This window comes from Pinus tabuliformis, chromosome 2_1 (assembly GCF_031772625.1).
Source record: "Pinus tabuliformis cultivar Carrire ecotype Pingquan chromosome 2_1, CPIR1, whole genome shotgun sequence".
In the NCBI taxonomy this organism is placed as follows: domain Eukaryota; kingdom Viridiplantae; phylum Streptophyta; class Pinopsida; order Pinales; family Pinaceae; genus Pinus; species Pinus tabuliformis.
The window spans coordinates 898,042,695-898,063,881 of NC_142299.1; the positions used below are offsets into that span (position 1 = coordinate 898,042,695).

Consider the following 21,187-nt stretch of genomic DNA (forward strand, 5'->3'; position numbering starts at 1 on the left):
TTTTTTAATTTTTACGTGAGTCCACTGTCCACGTGCATTGCGTGACTGCCGGCTGAGTTCTAAAGAAGACAATCCGTTGAGCCTTGCTAATCCGTGGCTTAATTCCATCACTCCATTCGTTCATGCAGTTCTTGAATTAGATTCATGCAATAGAGGAATAGGTTTTGTCACGTACCTGAAGCCAAACAGCTGCTTGTGAAGCTTCTTGCTGCTGCATGCTCTGATCCTTTGATTGCATGAGGCTTGGCTAATGATTTTTGATTGCTTTTCCTTGTGCAGGTGTCCTATGGCCGGATCTGAGCTGCATGCAATCGTTTCCACGTTCAACTCTGCCCGTTCAAGCTATTGCTACTGCATGGTCAAAAAACCAGAACTTCTTTTTGCCATTTCTCCCAAATGGTAGATCGGATTGATCTGAAACTCGGTGAGCATGTTTCTACCATCATTATGCATCTCCCATAGCAAAATCGTGATCAATGGATGCACGGATTTCGAGAAAAATGGAAAATGGCTGAAGATTTTAGAGGTCGATCTCTCAGAAACCGTGCATCAGAATCGGCTGAAACTGCTTGGGTAGGTTACTATCACCCATGTGCATCTCCCCATGAAACAGGTTTTGAAACGGATGCACGGTTATAGAGAAAATGCAAAAATGGATGATGGTGATGGAGGCTGATTTCTTGGAAACCGTGCACCATAATTGTATGAAACTGCTCAGGCATGTTGTCATCAACCTTGTACAATTCCCCATAAAACGGTTTGTCAAATGGATGCATGGTTTTCAAGTTATGGCATAAACAAGTTCTGCTCTATGTGTTTTTGCTTCAAGGCACTTTGCATTTTGGTTGCATGGTATGACAAAATGAATTTTGGCTGTGATGCAGGTATGGAGATGATGGAGGAGGAGTTGGAAGATTGTAGGAGGACTTCTGAACCTTTGAGGAAGCTACCATGCTTGCCAAACCACTTTTTGAAATGCATGCCTAGTTTCCCACAATTTCTACAGGAAGTTCCTGTAGAAGCACAACGAGAAGCACAAGGAGGTGAAAAAATGATGGAGAAAGGCAAGGGATGGACACACAAGTGCTTGTAGGCCTAATCAACAGATTCCCACCATCAGATTCACTTTTGAAATTGGATTTGGCTCGTCCAAAGGTTCTACAGGATGTTTCCTGTAGAAATACAGAGCTTCCTGTAGAAGGCACAAGAACAATTACTTTGACCTTGATTTGAGTGCTCCTCCTGTCATGAAACGTCCTTCTTGCAACCTGCAATGTCATTGCTGCAACATGAAATTATTCAATGGAGATTAGCTTTATTTTTATTTTTCTTTTTTCTCTTTTTTTTTTTTGAAAAACAACTAGGGCGCCTCATGGAGGTTTTCACCCTAATTGCCTGCCCTGGGCGCCTCCAAGGGAGGTTTTCACCCAGAGATCTTATTCTCTTTTCTCTTTTTTTCAACCCATTGACCGCCTCATGGAGGTTTTCAATCAATGAGCCAATCTAAGGCGCCTCCGAGGAGGTTTTCACCTTAGATTTTTATTTTTTCTTCTTATTTTCATTTTTTTCTTTTCCTTTTTTCTCTTTTTTTTTTTTTTTTTTTTTCTACCCTACCCTACTTGAAGAACAAAATAATTTTCAAGTATAAGAATACTTCCAATGGAGCCATGTGCACATCGAGATTAGAGACAAGATGATGTGAAGGCTCAGAATGCATTCTTTGACAACTATCCAACTTTCAGAGACAAAATGATCTGACTTTGAAAGTACAAAACATAGCTGAGGAGGAGAGTACTGCTGCAACTTAGTGACTGTCTGGAACCATGTCTCAATATAGCTTTGATATCCTTGGTCCTTTTGCTGATCTGGATCATTCTTCATGTCACCTTCTATCATGACTTTCTCATCTTCCTCTTTTTGCTGATCTTTCTCTTGAGTACATGGAGGATTTGATGGTAACCATGAAGGAACTCTCTCGATCTCTGATTCTGATCTCTTCTCTTCATCAAGTGCAGCCCATGGTTCTTTGATCTCCTCTTTTGAATCTTGTTTTTCCGGATGCGGTCCTTCAATGCTTTCAAGATAATCTCTTTTTTTCAAGGCTCTTCCTGAGCTATGGTGAACATCTTGGAGCTCAAGAGGAGTTGTTTGGACATGTTGTGCCTCAACTTTGCAATTGGGTTGAGTTACTCCATTGTATGGCTTTGGACATGGTACGGGTAGTTGAGTGGAGGTGTGAAATTGAGATGGAGATGGATAGCATTGTGGTTGGGTAGGCATTTGGGGTTGCCTTGGTGGAGGAGGAGGCGATGGTTGTGGATAAGCAGGTGGTGGAGGACAATGAGCGGGATGAGAGATGTATTGGGGCCTCCACTCCTGATAAGGTGCATTCCACTGAGGCTGTGGCTGAGCATAAGAGTGAAACGAATGAGCAGTTGGTTGGGCATAATATGGATCTGTGAAGGAATAAGGAGGAGGTGTGAACCAGGAAGGATGAGCAGGGGGACCCCAAGAAGGCATGAAGGTGGCTTGGTAAGGGTCATAATAGGTCTCGGGTGTCCCTTGTAGTTCCTACTGGTAGGGTACGGGTCCATGTGGCCTCCTTTGGTTCATATAACAGAGTGATTCAGTGGCTCCCTTGGCTCTTTGATATGTAGCTTTGATTCTGGGCAAGGAAGGGCACTGATCTGTAGGATGGTATTCTTCACAGATGAAACACACTTCTAGAGGGTGCATTGGACATTCGTTCCTAGGATGCTTTCTAGTGCACCTAGGACAAAAAATGGCCAAAGCCCTCTTGGCCTCTTCTTGCTTCTTTTGGATCCGCAAGGTATCCAGTTGCATGGCAAGAAACTGCCTCATATCACTCTTGAAATCTTCTAGCTGATTTGCAAATTCATCTTTAGATAAGGGGCTGTTCCCAACATTTCTTCTTGTAGCCATTTGCTCTAGAGGAATGTTTTCTTCTTCTTCTCCCCTAGAGGTTCTTCAAATATGTCTTGATGTCCACCCAGGGGTTCTTCAATCACAACCATCGAAGAAGAGAGAATCTTGGCTATGTGAAGCAGTGGGGGTTTTGTGAAATCATTTTTCTAACTTATCTCTACTCCTACAAGGCATGAAATGAAATCTTTTTGGTTGATTTTTGCTTTTTTCTACTTCTACTTGCAAAACTAAAATAGATTGAACTACAACTAATTATCTCACTAAAATGAACATGCATAATTGAAATGAAAGCAGGAAAAGACTAATCTATTTTGCTCAAATGAAATTGCAGGAATGAAATGCTAGTCTACGCTTGCAGAATTGAAATGCTAATCTACGCTTGCAGAAATGAAATTGCGGAATTGAAATGCTAATCTATGAAAGCGGGAAATGCTAATATATGAAAGCAGGAAATGATAATCTATGAAAGCAGGAAAGGCTAATCTATGAAAGCAGGAAATGTCTATGCTACTTTTGCAGAATGGAAATGAAATAAACTACTTAGCAGAAGGCAAGAGTAAGAAAATAGAAGAAAAGCGACAATCACCAATACTCTGACGCTTCCCCGGCAACGACGCCAAAAAGATGGTGGGCTCCAGTATTGTAGCAATAATGCTACAACTCCTGGGGCTCCCTATCTCTAATTTTATCAATCCGGTAGTTCGTACAAACTTGGAAGCGACGGTGCTGTATGCACAAGTACTAGCTCTTGTCGTAGCTGTCACTTGGTCAGCTGGCACAAGTCCGCTAGGGCTCAAGCCAACTTCTATATGCTCTCAGAAGAAGCTTGCTAAATGATGGACGGAGGCTATCTTAAAGGAAATTAATCTATTTTGCAAAAATGAACTGAAAGCCAACCAAAACATGGAAACCCTGGTAAACCCTAATCTGACTAGCTTAACCTCTAGGATGCAATGGGTGGAGTGCAAGTGTCTGGAAATGATGCCATTACTTCTAATGATGTGAAATGCATGAACATAAACTACTTTGATTGAAAAGAACATGTTTTTGGATTTTTGCTTAATTGGTTGGAGTGATTATGAATTTGTTTCTCATTAGGGTTTGGCTGTGCAGAGGTGGTGCGAAAAGAGAGAAAGCTTGGGAAAGGTCAGGATGGCTAGGAGAGGTCCCAGAGGGTCCCTAGCATTATTCCACAGAGGTCTACAGCGTTCGGATGCTCGGAAACCAAGTTTGCAGGCTTCTAAAGGATGTCTGCAGGGGATCCTACAGGAAACTCAGGGATTCTACAGGAAGTCTGCTAACTTCTACAGGATGAGCTGTAAGTGGAAGTTTTGGGTGATGGTGAAGTGATGGAGTGGTATGGGTGGATAGGTAGGATGGAGATGGAGCTGGTGATGGCTCAGGGGCAGAGAAATAAGGTAGAGAAAGAATGCATGAAGTTGGTTGGTGGATGGAAGGATGGGATCAACGAAAGGTCAAGAAAATGGAGCTACGTGAATGATGGAAGAGCTGGAAGGTAAACGAGTTGAACAGAGGTCGATTAGGTGGCTTTAGGCGTGGTTGATAAGAAGAGGAAGGAAATGGAATGATGTGGAGCAGTGTAAATAAAACAAGTTGCTTATGACTGTCACAAAAAACGAGAACTCATTAACCTGTTACCTGTGCTATTAAACCAATGAACAACAATGTAAATTGTGAAGGGAACTCGTGCATGGAAGTGGAATGAAGAAGTATGGCTCAATATCAGAGTGCATGGATGGATCTACAATTAAAGTGACTGTGTTGCAGCTTGCATGAAAGTAAAAGACTGCGTTTTTTGGTGGTTGGTACAGACTGCACCCCAATCTCTAAACAAAGATGGCAGTGAAGCACTATCAACCTTTTCTTGGAGCTCTTGATGAATTACAATCCTCCTATTCTAATCTAAGCAGCTGAAAGAGAATTAACCATGAACTAATCCTACTTAATCACATTAAAAAGACTAAATCAGCAGACTGTATTTTCGAAATGCATGTCAAAACAAAGAAACAAAGTGATGAAAAAGAAAGACAATAGCAATACAAAGAAGAGGAGGTCTATTGCTCTCAGGTTGGGCCCTAACCTGAGAGCTATAGATCCCTTAAAAACTCAGAATTAGATCCAAATCTGCTTGCCTTTATTCATAATCAAAAGTCTAATGTCATGCCAAAACTGGCTTACAAATCGAATTACAAAATGACTACCTACTGGCCAACTACTAGCTACAAAAATTGACTAACCACCAGCTTCCCAAAATGACCAACTGAAATGAGGTCTTAAGCCATCTTATTTATACAATTTGAGGACCCAACAGTCCTCCTAAAATTTAGGGACTTGGCTGCCCAAGACTTGTAGTTAACAGCAGTCCAACTTGACTTGCTTGGCTGCCCTTGAGCTGATTGATTCGGTGGCCCTTGAACTCCGAGCTGATGGTGGAGAATTCGAGGTAAGGGCCCATAAATGAGGGGGACACCTTCCTACAAATCCTCTAGCTTTTTCTCCCACGAATTTGGTTGCCAAGTGCTCATTAAGACCTTCAATTTTGTCTCCAAGTTGACCAAAAAGGCTACACAAAGCACCCATTAGACTTGTTGGCATAATGACTAACCAATTTCACTCTATTAACATAAAAATAATAAAAAACATGCACTAAACAAATGAGAATGGTGGACTAAGCCAAATTAGGAGGTTGAATGAGCCCAAATAATTGTACATTTTTGGGGCTCATCAATGAGTTCGAAAATTCATAGTCACGTATATGTTGGTTTGATGAAGAAACAATGGGACAAACTCTGGAAAATGGTTTGATATCGTTTAGTCAATTATTAATTGTCTTTTTTGTTTTGATGGTTGATGATTGCAGTTTGTTAATACTATTTAGAACTGCTTTTGGCTCTCACAAGTTTTTGATGATTTGATGTATAACTAGTTGATGATGATGCCTTGATGATTCTTACTGATATATGCAATGATTAGATCTAACCGTGAACAGTTGGCACATGTTTAGGGGGATAATTTTCTATGCTTCTAATAATGCATTGTTGGCATTATGTTTTCTTTAGAAGTCCTTGGTACATAATGATGCTTATCAATGGTGATGATGCTTATGTTGATATGCTATGATCATGGGTTGCCTATGATGAAATCACATATGATACTTATATATTGCTTGAGCCACATAGTTGTTTTGATGCTACTGATCAGATTTATGGATGATTCTTTTGATGATGCATATAATACATATGTTATGTTACCTACATGGTGATCTTCATAAGTTCAAGGAGAAAAACAAAGCTTGTGTACACAACTTCATTATTTGATGATGATAAGTGTCACTCATTACTTTTATGCTACTGTCATCATGACTTAAAAGATGCATAAATTTCATATGGTGCAGTTATGAATGAGGATTCCTATAGTTCTTGGCTCTCACAAAGTATATTGTTTGAGGATTGTTGCTCTTGATGATATCAAGAAAGTTTGACAAATGACTGTGAGCTCATGGTTTGCTTTTCACATTGATGAGAAGATAGATACATATTGCTATCTCTATGATGGATACATTACAAATAAGGATCACATGATGATTTCTTATATTGGTAAAGGATGTTGGTATGAAATATCTCCTTGTATGAAGAAAATTGGCCAAGAGAATGGTGTTATTGCAAGTTTCATGAATACATGGCTACTTGAAGACATGGGGATTTGGAGACATGGCTTACTTAGTCACATAATGATGATGATAAGGAATGATGTATACTTCTTACTTTATGATGATAGACTTGGTTCTCACATATGTTGATTATGATGGTCGATGCTTATCAGATGTGGGATGTTAAAAAACTCCCTAGTAATGATACATGTTTGATGTATTGAGGAAAGAACATACAATTATTGCTACAATGATTTGGTGATGATGTTGTAGTCATGGATGATGGCTATGGTGGTTTCACATGTATATGATATGATGTGAATGGTTTTGTGAAGATATAGGCATTATTGCTTGGAGATATGGCATATGCTTATTTGATTCATGAAAGGCTATATTTTGATGAACATTGATTAAGGTTTTTTTTACTAAAGAAAAAGAGCAAGTTGATCTTGATAAGGTAAAGAAGATGAGTTGATAGCATATATATATGAAAATCTGTATGCAACATTCTTAGTCACATGTTGATGATATTAAAGCTACATTGTCTTATCTCGTGAATTGTTGATGGACATTTACAGGTTGTTATTCTTAGTGATGTTGACAGATTCTTATGGTGCAGATCATATATGGTGTATGATAGTTGTTGATAACTATCATGGTCTTGTTTAAGTCTTTGGTATTTACTATAAATGTCATGTATATCATTTTATGTAAAGTTCATGTAAATACCTATGATGTACTCAGTGTAAAATTCATCCATGTATGAACTATTGTGGTCAAGTCCTTTTGGACATATGATGAATTTTGAAACCCCACTGTGTTTGGGAAGTTGATGTAATAATGATTTAAAATGTGCAAACCCACTATGATTGGGTGATTCATTTAAGTCTTTGGTGATAGGACAAGTTCTATGAGTCATAGAGTCATGTACTTCATTGTACATCCGTCAGATATTTCAGAATGTGCTCATGGGGAGCATGATCAGAGAATTTAGCATGTTCTTAGGGGGAGCATGGTTAGTATTCATATTCAATAGTTCATACATGGAGGTCTTCATTCAACATTGGTGAGACCTTTGCCCTTGATGTCAAAGGGGGAGAGTATCTTGGTGTTTGAGAGTAGCTTGATGTTTTGAAAAGCTTGGTGCTTGGCTTGTTGTTATTTACAAGTTGTGGTGACCAAACACCAAATTGGTTTCCATCAAGTCAAAGGGGGAGATTGTTGGCATTATGATGCATGTGTTGTCCTTGATGGAAAGTCACTTGTAACAAAACAAGTATATGGTAACTAGATGAATCCATAGGTCAGTTCAGAGGTGACAGAATGATGGAACATAATACCATAATGATGGATCAAAGGTTTACAACTCAAAATAAGATATTTGATACGAGGAGATCGTTGGAATTATGAATTAGGTGTTGTCCTTGATAGCAACCTACCTGATGAGTTGTCCTTGATGACAATCTATTTGATGAAATGGAATCCTACTTGATAAGTTGTCTTTTGATCTACTTGTTAAACATATAAACATGATGTGTTTACAGATGTGATAGAATGCATGGTAGTTGTGTTTATAGATGTGACAGAATGCATGGCAATTGTGTTTATAGATGTAACAAAATTCATGGCAGTTCAGAGGAATCCATTCGGAGGAATGATTAAGTTGGAAGTTCAAGAACTATATGCGGGTTTTGTTAAGCCAAGTCACATATGCAATTGAGTTCAGTGAAGAAAATTAGTGTATGGTTTTGTACCATGGTATTCTTAATGCTAGGGTCCTTACCATGGTATTTCCCATAGTAATGTGCATGACAAAGAATATTGATCGCGTCAAAGAATACCATCAACATAACTATGGTTTTGACCCATGGTATTGAAAAAGGATAAAACTATATAAGATGGTGAAGATCAAAGTGTGTGAGGCGTGCACGTGATGAAAACCCTATAAAAGGTTAGATAAAAATAAAATATGCACGTAATGGATTTTGATGCTTTGCTTGATCTAAACTAAGTATGCACCTGAGAGTTTGATGATGAATGAGATCCAATAGATTTGAAATAATTATTCACTAATAAATACAATGATGGGTCAAGATAATGAGACCTAAAATGAATTTTCATTGTATGATCTACTCATGGATTGACTAGATCTAAGTAATGATGCATGTTTTTATCTATGAATATTATGATTCGGGTCTTTCTAAACTTCTTAAGAGATGCACGATTTTAGGTCAAACTTTGCAGATCTATACATTGGTTGGTCTCCGGAAAAGCATGTATACATGTGGGTTCGCTTCTTCCAAGTCGCGTATATAAAGTAAGGGTTTCTTCTCATAAATGACTGATCAACTTGATCAGTACTACTTTTTCTCTATTGTCTGTCAATGATGTCCTCATAATTGAACTGGGTTAAGTGATAATTTCTGAAGTAGAAATGCTTTAGTTGAATATGGTTATGGATTGATTGAAGAATGTTAAGATTACTTGCTAATTCTGATTGATCTTCAGAGACAGTTCTATGTTTGGTTCAAAATTTTGTAGTAGATACGAGTATGATTCAATGTTCCTTTTCAAAAATGCAGTAGTAAAGTTTTCAGTTTTCAATATTTCAAGATTTGTACGCAGGTTTCCTTACAAAAAAGTGCATGTGCATGCGGGTTGCCTTAATGGAGTAGCGTATACATTTTTACATTTGAATGATCAGGATTGCAGTTGATTCTGTTTGTTGATGCAATATTTTAGCTTTATTTCTATGTACTAATTTAAGTTATCTTAATGTTCCAGTTGATTGGTTGAGTTTTGATTAAGTGTCAATTGATTGGTTTTTTCAATGAATGGTTGATTCAGTTGCATCAAAGATTGATGCAGAACTTTCAGTGATTGCTTGACTTAGTTGTGTTAGAGACTGATAATTGGGTTTCACTGATTGGTTGATTTAGTTGTGTCAGAGATTGATGATTGGGTTTCAGTAATTGGCTGATTCAGTTGTGTCAGATATTTATGATTGGAATTCAACAATTGGTTGATTCAATTATGTCAAATATTGATGACTTTGTTACAATGATGAATTACATTTGGATTATCGATATTGAGCTTAAGTGTTGATAATGGGTACGGTCTAAAAATTTGATGAAACAGGGCCTACAAGTTAAGATATGTTGTAGTAGGTGGATCGAGTGTGAAAATTCATGAAACATGGTCCATGGATGTTACTGAGGGTTGAAGCCTTCAGTGAGGAAGTCGAAGCTTCTTACGAGTAGTAGATGGTGATAAAATCAGGGGGTTGGAGCTCCCTTCCTGTAGCAATTGGAGAACGAGTGAAGGTTGTAGCCTTCTTTAGGTTGGTGCCTGCGTACTGGTACAAGTTTATGCTAGTACAAGAACTAGGGGGTAGGAGCTCCCTTCCAATAGGAGCTGGAGAATGAACGAAGGATGTAGCCTTCTACAGGTGGGTTCCTACATATTGGTATGAGTCTGCACTAATACAAGATTGTAAAAATATTTTTCTTGATATTAAAATGAAGATAGAGATGACAACAACATGTGGTTTTTTCCCGCATTAGGTTTCCACCTTAAATACTGGTGTTCATGTGTGATGGTTTATTTTGTTCTTATAACACATGGTTACTGTTTATCTAATGTTTCATAAAGCACTGATGTAATGGATGAAGACCAACATATGATGAATTAACTGAATCATAAGTTCGCTAGATGTATGCTAGTTGTCTTAAGAACAATCGTGCACACACGCGGGTTACTTTAAGTAAAGTCACATATAGAAATCTGAATATGAAATGTAAAAAGTTATTGATTTGAAAATACTGATTCATCCACCCCCTCTCAGTATTTTTCCTAACATTGGGCACATGGGAGAGAAGGGGATGCAAAGTCTTCACTCAAGAATTTTGTTGTTAGGTTTGAATCATGTTGATCTAGAATTTTGTGAGAATTATATTTATGAAAAACAAAAGAGAGTCAGATTCCTCAGAGTTGGGAAAGAAAAGAAGAGTGAAAAATTAGAGCTTGTACATACACATGTATGGGGACTTTCTTAGGTATCATATCATAGTGTCTCTTGCTATTATGTTACTTTTATTGATGAAGTAACCAAAAAAACCTGGATTTACAGTATTTGAAATAAATCTAATGTATTTGATACTTTCAAGAAATGGAAAGCTTTGGTTGAGAATGCAACAGGAAAAAGGGTTGAAGTGTCTTAGATCAAACAATGGAGGGGAATATTGCAGCAAAGAGTTTGATAAGTAATATTTAGAGCATGGAATTCATAGAGAGATGATAATTCCAGGAACACCACAAGAAAATGGTGTATCATAAAGGATGAACATGACAATCATGGAGCGTGCAAGGTGCATGAGATTGCATGTAGGATTGCCTTTACAATTTTGGGAAGATGCTCTAGATACTGCTGTTTATCTAATAAACAGAGGGCCTTCAAGTTCCTTGGATGATGGTATTCCAGAGGAGGCATGGACAGGAAAAAATGTAAACTACTCATTTTTAAAGACTTTTGGTTGTGAAGCCTTTGTCCACATTAATAAAAAAAATAGAACAAAGCTTGAGGAAAAATAAAAAATGTACCTTTATTGGATATGGTGTTAATGATTTTGATTATCACTTTTATGATTATGAAAAGCACAAAATAATTAGGAGCAGAGATGTCATATTCAATGAAAATGTTTTGTATAAGGATCAGATGTAGGAAAAGAATCAAGAAAAAGAAACCAGAGAATACACAATGCTTGATGAGATAAAAAAAGTAAATGTGCTTGAAAATCATAATGATCAACATCAAGAACAACAACAACAACAACCGCAACAGCAACATGCACCTCAAACACTTGAAAGTGGTGTTAGAAGATCTACTAGGATAAGTAGACCCCCTAAACGATACTCTCCTTCATTATATTATGTATTGTTGATTGATTCTAGTGAACTAGAATGTTATGAAGAAGTAGTGTAGGTAGAAACTGGGAAGAAGTGGGATCTATCCATGAAAGAAGAAATGGACTCCTTAGTACATAACTAGACGTGGGACTTAGTCAGGTTGCCTGCAGGTAAAACAACATTGCAGAATAAATGGGTTTACACATTGAAGGAAGAAGATGGATGTAGAAAAATGTATAAAGCTAGACTTGTGGTGAAGGGGTTTGCACATAAAAAAGGTATATGCTTTGAGGATATATTTTCTCCTATTGTTAAAATGACTTCAATTAGAACTATTTTAAGTCTAGTAGCAGCATAAAATTTTCATCTTGAGTAGTTAGATGTAAATATGACCTTTCTCCATGGGGATTTGGAGGAAGATATATATATGTAACAATCAAAAGGATATGATGTCAAAGGGAAGGAGAAAATAGTGTGCAGGTTGAAGAAGATCTTATATGGCTTAAAACAGGCTCCAAGGAAGTGGTGTCTAAAATTTGACATGTTTAGGTTTGAGCAAGATTATACTAGATGTCACTCTGATAATTGTGTTTATCTCAAAAGGAAAAATGATGGTAGCTATATTATATTGTTATTATATGTAGATGACATGCTTATTGCGGGTTCTAACATGTAAGAAATAAATGTGCTCAAAGGAAAATTGGAAAATTCATTTGCAATGAAGGATTTAGGTACTACAAAACGAATCCTTGGTATGAGAATAACTAGAGATAGGAAAAATTGAAAACTAACATTGTCTCATATTGAGTACATACAAAAGGTGTTGAAAAGATTTAATATGTAGAATGAAAAAATATTTACTACACCTTTGGATAACCATTTCAAAATAAGGAGATGTGTCCCAAGACTCAGGAAGAGATGTCTTATATGTCTAAAGTTCCATATGCATCAACAATTGGAAGATTAATGTATGCAATGGTCTACACAGGGCCTGATATTGCACATGCAGTGGGAGTTGTAAGCAGGTACATGAACAATCTAGGAAAATAACATTAGATGGAAGCGAAGTGGATTCTTAGGTATTTGAGAGGTACCACAAAATAAGCATTATGCTTTGGTGGTTCAAACATTGCTCTATAGGGATATGTTGATGCAAATATGGAAGGTGATAGAGATAACATGAGGAGCACCACATGGTATGCGTTTACTGTAGGTGGAACAAATGTCAGCTGGGTTTAAAAATGCAAAGTGTTGTTGCGCTCTCAATGACGGAAGAAGAGTATGTTTCTACTAGAGAAGCTAGTATAGGAATGATTTGGTTACAAAGGTTTTTGGATGAATTGGGTAAGAAGAAGGAGTTGGGCATGTTATATAGTGACAACCAGAGTGCCATTCATCTTGCAAAGAAATCATCATTTCATTTCGAGACTAAACATATACAACTCAAGTACCAATTCATACGGTTAGTGTTGGAAGATGGACAGTTGAGGCTGGAAAAGATACACACTAGCCCGAATCCTGCAGATATGTTAATAAAAGTTGTAACCATGGAGAAATTGAGATTCTGATCTGTTTTAATTGGTATTCAAGTATGACGATGAAGATGAGAAACAACTAGGTCCAAAGTGGAGTCATTGTCCAGCAAATGAAACAACAATGGAGTTACTATAATCAGTCTCCAAGTGGGATATTGTTAGGTGTGGATCCTGATTATCTTCTTTATTTAGAGGTATCACCATGTTGGACCCTAGTTCATAATGGGGCAACAACAGCGACCATTTTTTTGCCGCCAGGGGGGAGACAACTATTTTTAGAGCCCCTCCCCCCAACAAGGGTTCGGGGGTTGCACCCTCAAAACTAAAAATATATGTAAAATTTCCTTGTAAAATGTTGTAATTTCGTAGTCAATCTAGGCAGTTCATTAGGCAGATGATCTGACAGTAGAAGTTATGTTTAATTTAGGGTTTTTTCCCTAGAAGGAAACCCCTCACTATATATGAGGGAATTGTATTGCGGATATGTAGATGTGTATTACGAGCGAGAAAGAGAGAGGAGATTGTGTTGGAGCGAAGAGGAAATTACAACAGATTGGCTGTAGGTTGTATCTCTTCATTTTTCTAGATAATATAAAGGAAGGACTAGTTGTTTCTCCGTGGACGTAGCCCAAATTGGGTGAACCACGTATATCTGTGTCTCTCTTGTTTCATGCGTTTTATGTGTTTCATTGCTTTGTAATATATAATTTTCTAACAGTGAGGGAGAGAGGAGATCTGGGGCCAAGAGAGAGAGAAGGAGAGAAGGGGAATAGAGAGAGAGGGAGACAAAGAGCGAGAGGGAGGAAGAGATAGATAGATATGGAGAGACAGTGTGTATGTTTGGGGGTGACAACGAGAGATGGAATAAGAAAGAGACAAATAAATACAAATATAAATACTATATAGTATTATGTAACCGGTCTAGATCCATCTTAACCCCAGATCTATCAAGCACTAAGAGGGATCAAACTTTTAGAGGTGAAAACCTTTCCTCACGTTTTGCACTAAAAAATAGTTTTGCACCTCTAGAGATTGGATCCTTCTCAAAGCTTTGGGTTAAGATAGATCTAGGCTGGTTATAATAATAATTATAGCTTATAATTATAATTTTTTTACAATTATCAATTTAATATTAAGAGTTCTAATTTTTTATTTAATACAATAATGTTTTTTATGGTTTATTGTAGGGTGGACATGAATATTTTGCTATGAAAATTTGAGCATGCAATTTTGATCATAAGAGTATGAGAGAAAGTCATATGATGAAAGAAACATAAGTTGAAACATATAGAAATAACCCAATTGAATGAGGGGCCAATTTTAGCAATAACAATATCATTTACAGGTGAAAAAGATATATGAAAAACAACAAAAGCAAAATTGTAGAGTTATATATATGTTCAACAAATTTAACACACACATATTTTAAATAAAATGTTATTAATTATGAATTTAAATATAATATAACTATTTAACAAATTATTAAAATAAAATATAATGAATCATTTCCCTATTTAAAAGTTACATGATTTGAAACATTTAATAATATAGATGAATATACACATTCTTTTATTTTTTTTGGTCTCAACATATTATTTTAATGTGCACTCTAGCTGAATCAGTAATCCATGAAAATCATCATCCAAGGACTGGTGAAGCCCCTCCTTCTACAGCCGTCAATCCATGTCCAAACCCAAAGTGTTCAGACATTCCTTTTCCCCATGAGTCTGAGTCTGATCATATTTTGATGATGCATGAAATTGTTACCTTAGAAAATGAAGATCCAAGATTAACAGAAATATTCAGCTTAATGAGGCCAGCCAAGCCAAAATATGGATTGGGTTATCTAGAACAAGCAAAAGGATTAATTCCCAAGTCTAGATTTGGCTCCATTCCAAAAGATTGCAAAAAACCTGCAGTAATGGAAATGCATAAGTTCTTCACTTTAATGAATGGTTGTCCAAAATCCCAAATAAATTCTAAATGGATGAAAGCCATGTTGAATTGGGATTTATTTACTCATCCTGAGGCAGAACAATTTGGTATTAGCTACACATTTGAAGAAAAGATTAAGTTATCCCAAGAATGGAAAAACTATATGGAAGAAACAAACTCCTGGATTTCTTTCTATGAATGGAAACGTGAAGTTCAGTGTGAAAATGTATTGATGACTGGAACATCTTCTTCCTCAGCCAAACAAGCCTGGACTGCTATAGATGGCAGTAAAGTGGAGACACCATCTACTTTTCCCCCATATAGAGGAATCATAACAGGAGAAAATTAGAACACAACAAAGGAAATTCCTCTAGTTCAAAAAGATGATAATGCATTGGGAATAGATGGAAGAATTTAGAAGGCCAGTAAGCAAATCAACTCGACCAATACTGCAATCAAAGGCCTAGAAATGAACACAACAAAGACTGCTGAAATAAAAGAATAGTTTGATACTATTCAAGTTTCTCTCAATGAGGTAAATAGAAGCCCCAATGATGTACAATACTCCTCATCAGATGTTAGATCATATGCCAAAGAATCTCTGAATAAAATAGAAGAAGTAGACAAAAAAATATTAGACCATATAGGTACTACTAAAAGTCTATTAACTGGTTTAATTGAAAAGGTTGAGAAAATGAGTCTGTCTAAAGTTGATAAACCAGTTCCTACTTCTTTCCTTTATAAAAGAAATGTCAAAATTCAAGAACCTGTCAAGCCAGTTGAAAAGTTTCTAGCATTATTTCCAAAAGAAGTAGCCAAATCCTCTGCTGAAAACCTAGAGGCTACAGAAAAAATCACAATTGCTTCCTTATTTAAGGAAGAAGAAGAACAGAAAGAATCTGACTCTCAGATTCTCCCCATTTATGAACCACTGGAGAGTAGGTTCAGTAAGTATCCTGCTCCTGATATAGAAGGAAAAGGCAAGCTTCCTAAATCACATACTTTCTTCCCTGAGTCACATCATGAATGGAATATTAATAGCCCGAGTGTTGGTCAAATCAGGTAATTGCTTGACATGATGTTTACAGAATACAAGCTTATGTGTCTCAGAGGAAAAAGTGAGATTGAAGCCTGCAAAACAATTATTCAGTGTTTTACAGGGACACTACTTAGGTGGTGGGAAACACAGTCATCTCCAACATTACTGGCAAAAATGGAGAATGAAGTTCCTAAAGACGAAGCAAGAGATGTAATTCATAATCCAGATGGCACAACAACTAGCAATATGATTGGTGCTCTAACTTCCATGATATTAGAGCATTGGTGTGGCTGTGAAACAAAGATCGTAGACAAACATGAAGTCATTCTGATGAATCTCAAATGTCAAAAAATGTCACAGTTTGAAGACTTTCACTAGGATTGGATGCAAAGAATTTATGAAGTGAAAGATTCAAGAAATCTATTGTGGAAACAGGTATATCTTGCAGCTCTTCCATCTCGATTTGTTGACTACATCAGGTTGCAAGAAATATTTCAATTGCCTTTTGAATCATACACTTGGGGTGAGATATATTCTCATATTACCAAGACACTAGTCAGTCTGTGCACAAGTTCTAAGGTAAACAAATCCTTAGAAAAACTTTCCAAGCTTCCAGACAGAAAATCCATCTGCAGTAAGTATGGGTTAACCATTGATGATCCTTTGGTTTGAAAAAGAAAAGCTAAGAAAAGGGCCAAAAAAGAATATAAACAGACTGCTAAATTCCACAAACAAAAAAGGCAAACCTCTACCAGGCCTAGAGGTTCTTCCACAGCAAAGAAAGGGTATTACAGGTATGTCCCTAGGACACACTATTATAAACCCTCTGATATTCATCAAGAAAAGTGGAATAAGCTCACTTGCTGGTTATGTGGAAAAACTGGACATACATCAAACAAATGTCTAGAAGGAGAAGAGTCAAAAAATAATAGAGGAAAAAAGTCCCAAGCCCTATTCCAAAGGGGTAAAAATGTCAAAACAGAGGGACAAATACAATGTCTAAAGTGCGGATCTCACACTCATCGAACATAACGCTGCCCTAATGTGGTCATCAAAGACCAAATTCAGTAGCAACAACTCAAGGAGTCATCCCCTGACTCTTACAATTCTTCTTATAACTCTTCTAAAGAGGAGTTACACGCATAGATGGAGCCCTGTTCATGCTCAGAATTTGAAAATTGTGCTTGTCATATGTATACTGACTCTGATTCTGAATCTTACAGTGACTCAAGCATTGAAGAAATTCACTCAGTACCACACAAAGAAAAGATACTGATGGCTGCCATAGAAGAGGAAGAAATCAAAATCCTTTCTCTAAGAGTAAATATATTTTACTTAAGAGTAAATATATTAAAGTGACTCATAGTAATATTATTATTATTAATTTCAAAATAATATTACTATTACTACTATTAATACTAGCCGCCTAGGGTAAATAATCCATTATTACTAATTAATAATACGTTTTACTAAAGAGTAAATATATTAAAATATTAAGGTGAATAATTCTATTAAAGGAATAATATTATTGATATTACTAAACTATTGTTACTATTTTCATTATTATTACAATTATTAATGATAACAATGATATTGTTATAACTTTTAATATTAGGGTAAATCCATTACTAAAATTAAAGTGACTAATGTTAAAAAATATATTAATAAGATAATATTAATAATAGTCTAGGGTAAATAATTCCATTATTACTAATTATTAAGATATTTTATTAAAGAGTAAATAAATTAAAACCCGATCAAGGGATCATATTGTTACAACCAATCAAAGAAGACATAAGATATCAAAGGACTATAAACGAAGATAAGCTAAAGAAACAAAAAAGGCCAAGGAAAGGAAAAACAACGAACGAGACGAAGAGAGCTAGGAAGAAAGGGGTGGGATCCAACAACTACTAATCTTCCAGTCATCATCCCTATTGAGATTATTAAGCCTTTTCTTGATTTCAAGGGCTTCCCTAAATTTTCGATGGTGAAACTGCCAACTTTCGCAATAACACAAGCCTCTTTGATACAAACATGATGTTTGGCCTTCTCGGCATGCTCTGTAAGGGCGGAGGACTTTCCATCCCATGCCAAAATCATTCTCAAAAACATGTTATGGATCACAAAAGTCTCAACTCTATAATAATTTCCCTGCATGGAGAAGCCACTGCAAAAAAGGTTCATCGTTTCGAACGGGCACGCATGCAGGTCTCAAAGCTGAAGTCAGATCTAGCATTTCTAAAGCGATGCAGGGATTCTTCAATTATTCTGGTCTTTGCCCAAATTAAGCATAACCTTAATATCCCCAATAACCATGGCGTTTTTCTGAAATCCAGCTCAGGGTTACTTAGATCTGAGATTTTCAAAGTGAGAAAAAGTCTCGACCAGCTTTCCCGGCTCCTTTTGGCTTTGCATTTAGAATTTCCTAGCCTTTTCCCCGCATCCGTTTGGGCAAGGATTGATGCCTATTTTGCTCTTAAATCCCAGCGCTTGGAGGAGTTACTCAAGCAAAGATAATCAACTAAATTTCTCAAGCTCTCAAGGTGTTCCGCTTCGCCCCCTGTTTTTTTTCGCACTTCAGGTCCTCTTTCGAACAGCCAGGTCTCGAATAATCGGGTTTCTGCCATCAGACCTTGGGTTTCGGGCTATCCCTTATTGATTTGCTCAGATTATCATTCCTCCCGCTCTGACGATTCGTGTAACTACCCGGAGTTTGGATCGCCGTCCCAGCCTCCCAGCCTGGATCGTGATGAGTCCAACAGCAGGCCCCAGTCTGTCGTAGTCTTTTTCTAGCATCAAACCATCCTACTCTGCTGTTGTTAAACCCTCACTCTGCGTAGGTGTCGGTTTACCCCCTTGCCATTCAAATGATCGATCAAACTCTTCACTTCCGCATCCCTCCCCACCACTCTTCAGCTCCATTCGTTCCCCAGTCAACGCATTGCCTTCGGTCCTCCCATCCCTGATCCGATCCCTGCCTCTCCATCCAATGGTGAATGCCCTCTTCCCTTCCGGTTGGTAGCCTCCTTCGAGTCTCTGTCCTCTTCTCGGCAACACAAGTGCGATGGATGTCACGGTGGTGTGCAAGCTCTTGCAGGTGAGACGGTTATCGATAAGCTTACAGGTGGGAATCTCTCAGATCTCAATGGTGTTAATTTTTTTAGGTTTTCCAGTGATGAATCTAGTGTTAACAATAATAATGAAGTAAATAATAATGATAATAATATTAGTATTAGTAATGTATATAGTAAAGACAGGAATAAGAATAATAATATTATCAATAATAATAATAGTGGAGTAAATAATAATAATAATAATAATAATAATAATCTTAGTAATAATAAAATTAATTATTACAATATTAGTATTAATAATGACAATCATAACCTTGATCATAATCGTGGGAGTAATTCTCACCCTCTACCTCCTAGCAATAAAGTGGTCAATCTCTCTAGCTTTTCCTTTTCCCCGTCTATTTTCAGTCTCTTAGGTAAGGGTCTTAATTTTTCCTTGACTCCTAAGAAAATTCCAGTTGAAGACATCATCTGTGACGTGGAATTTGGTATTAAGAGCCTTCCTGATAAGACTAAGGACACGATTAGGCAAGATTGTGATGTGGCCCTTAGGAAGGCAAAACCCCGTGAAGTAATATCAGCAAGGCTAAGTTTGAGGCTCTCAAAACCTTAAACCAGAATCACGATATCGTAGTCCTAAAAGCCAATAAAGGAGGCGCATCCGTCATCTTAGACAAAGAATATTTTCACAACAAGATGTTAGATCATCTTTGCAATAGTGGAAGCTACAAAAGGCTTTCCAAGAATCCTCCGAAGAAGGTTTCTAGAGCGGTTGCTCTTGCGATCAAGTCCTGTAATTCCACTAATTCTTTATCCCAGAAACTCATAGAGAGCAACCCCATTACGCCTAGGATCTACGACATTTCAAATATTCATAAGGAGGGGGTTCCCTTGAGACCTATTGTCAATACCATTGGTGGTCCTACTTACCTTCTTGCCAAATTCCTCGCCTTGAAGCTTAGACCCTTGGTTGGCCGAACAAAGTCCTTTGTCAAAGACTCTGCATTGTTTGTTGAAGACCTTAAGAGAATAAAGCTTGACCCAGAGGACATTCTGGTAAGTTTCGACGTGGTCTCCCTTTACACTTGTATTCCCATCAATGAGGCCATGGAGGTTATCAACAAGCTCATTGACCCAGATACCGCTCGGTTAGTTGAGTTGTGCCTTACTTCCACCTTTTTTAGCTTTGAAGGCAAGTTCTATGAGCAAACCTGTGGGGTTGCCATGGGCTCCCCCCTGTCCCCTATTGTCGCTAATCTATTTATGGAGGATTTTGAGTCCAAAGATTTGGCCTCAGCCCATCTCTTACCAAAGCTGTGGAAGAGATTTGTGGATGACACTGGTGTCGTTTGGTCTCATGGTCATGATGAGTTGGATCTTTTCTTCCGTCATCTCAATAATCAGTCCTCTGCCGTTAAATTCACTATGGAAAAATAAGTCAATGGTTGTCTTCCGTTCCTTGATGTTCTCATCTCTAAGAATAATTATGGTTCCTTCTCCCACCAGGTATTTCGGAAAAGGACTCATACTGAACAATATCTCCACACTAGCTCCCATCATTTCCCTGCTCAGAAGTTGGGCGTTATCAACATGCTTGCTACCTGTGCATTAAGAATCTCTGATGAAAAGAGCTTGGAGAAGGAGAAAGCTCATCTCCTAGATGTCTTTGTTAAAAATGGTTATAATAGACACCTGGGTCAGAAAACCTTCCTCAAAGACAAGATGGAGCATTCAATCCAAAAAGATCTTAAAGTTCGGGTCCCGGGGGTTCACCTCCCTTACATCCAAGGGACCACCGATAAGATTGCCAAGATTCTTAAGAAGCACAATGTTCCCTTAACCTTTAGACCTCTTAATACCATCCGTAGCTCCCTGCTATCTGTTAAAGATCCTGTCAACCCTAAGGACATGAAAGGTGTCTATGTCATTCCCTGTTCCTGTGGGACCCCACACATTTGTGAGACTAGACGCTCTATTAATCAGAGGATTAGTGAGCACTCAGCAGACTTAAAGCATGGGAGGGCCAAGTCCTCCGCCCTTGCGGAGCATGCCGAGAAGACCAAACATCATGTTTGTATCG

General features: G+C 37.5%; 1 protein-coding gene across 1 annotated transcript; it reads left to right on the forward strand.

Moving 5' to 3' along the window:
• Positions 1-19,803: 19,803 nt before the first annotated feature.
• LOC149203550 (uncharacterized) lies at positions 19,804-20,544 on the forward strand. Its single transcript, XM_089401907.1, has one exon. The coding sequence runs from the start codon at positions 19,804-19,806 to the stop codon at positions 20,542-20,544; it is 741 nt and encodes a 246-aa protein (XP_089258033.1).
• Positions 20,545-21,187: the final 643 nt, after the last annotated feature.

What these genes read in the sequence shown, in the direction of transcription:
- LOC149203550 (XM_089401907.1), top strand. Translation starts at nt 19,804, where the DNA reads ATGTTAGATCATCTTTGCAATAGTGGAAGCTACAAAAGGCTTTCCAAG.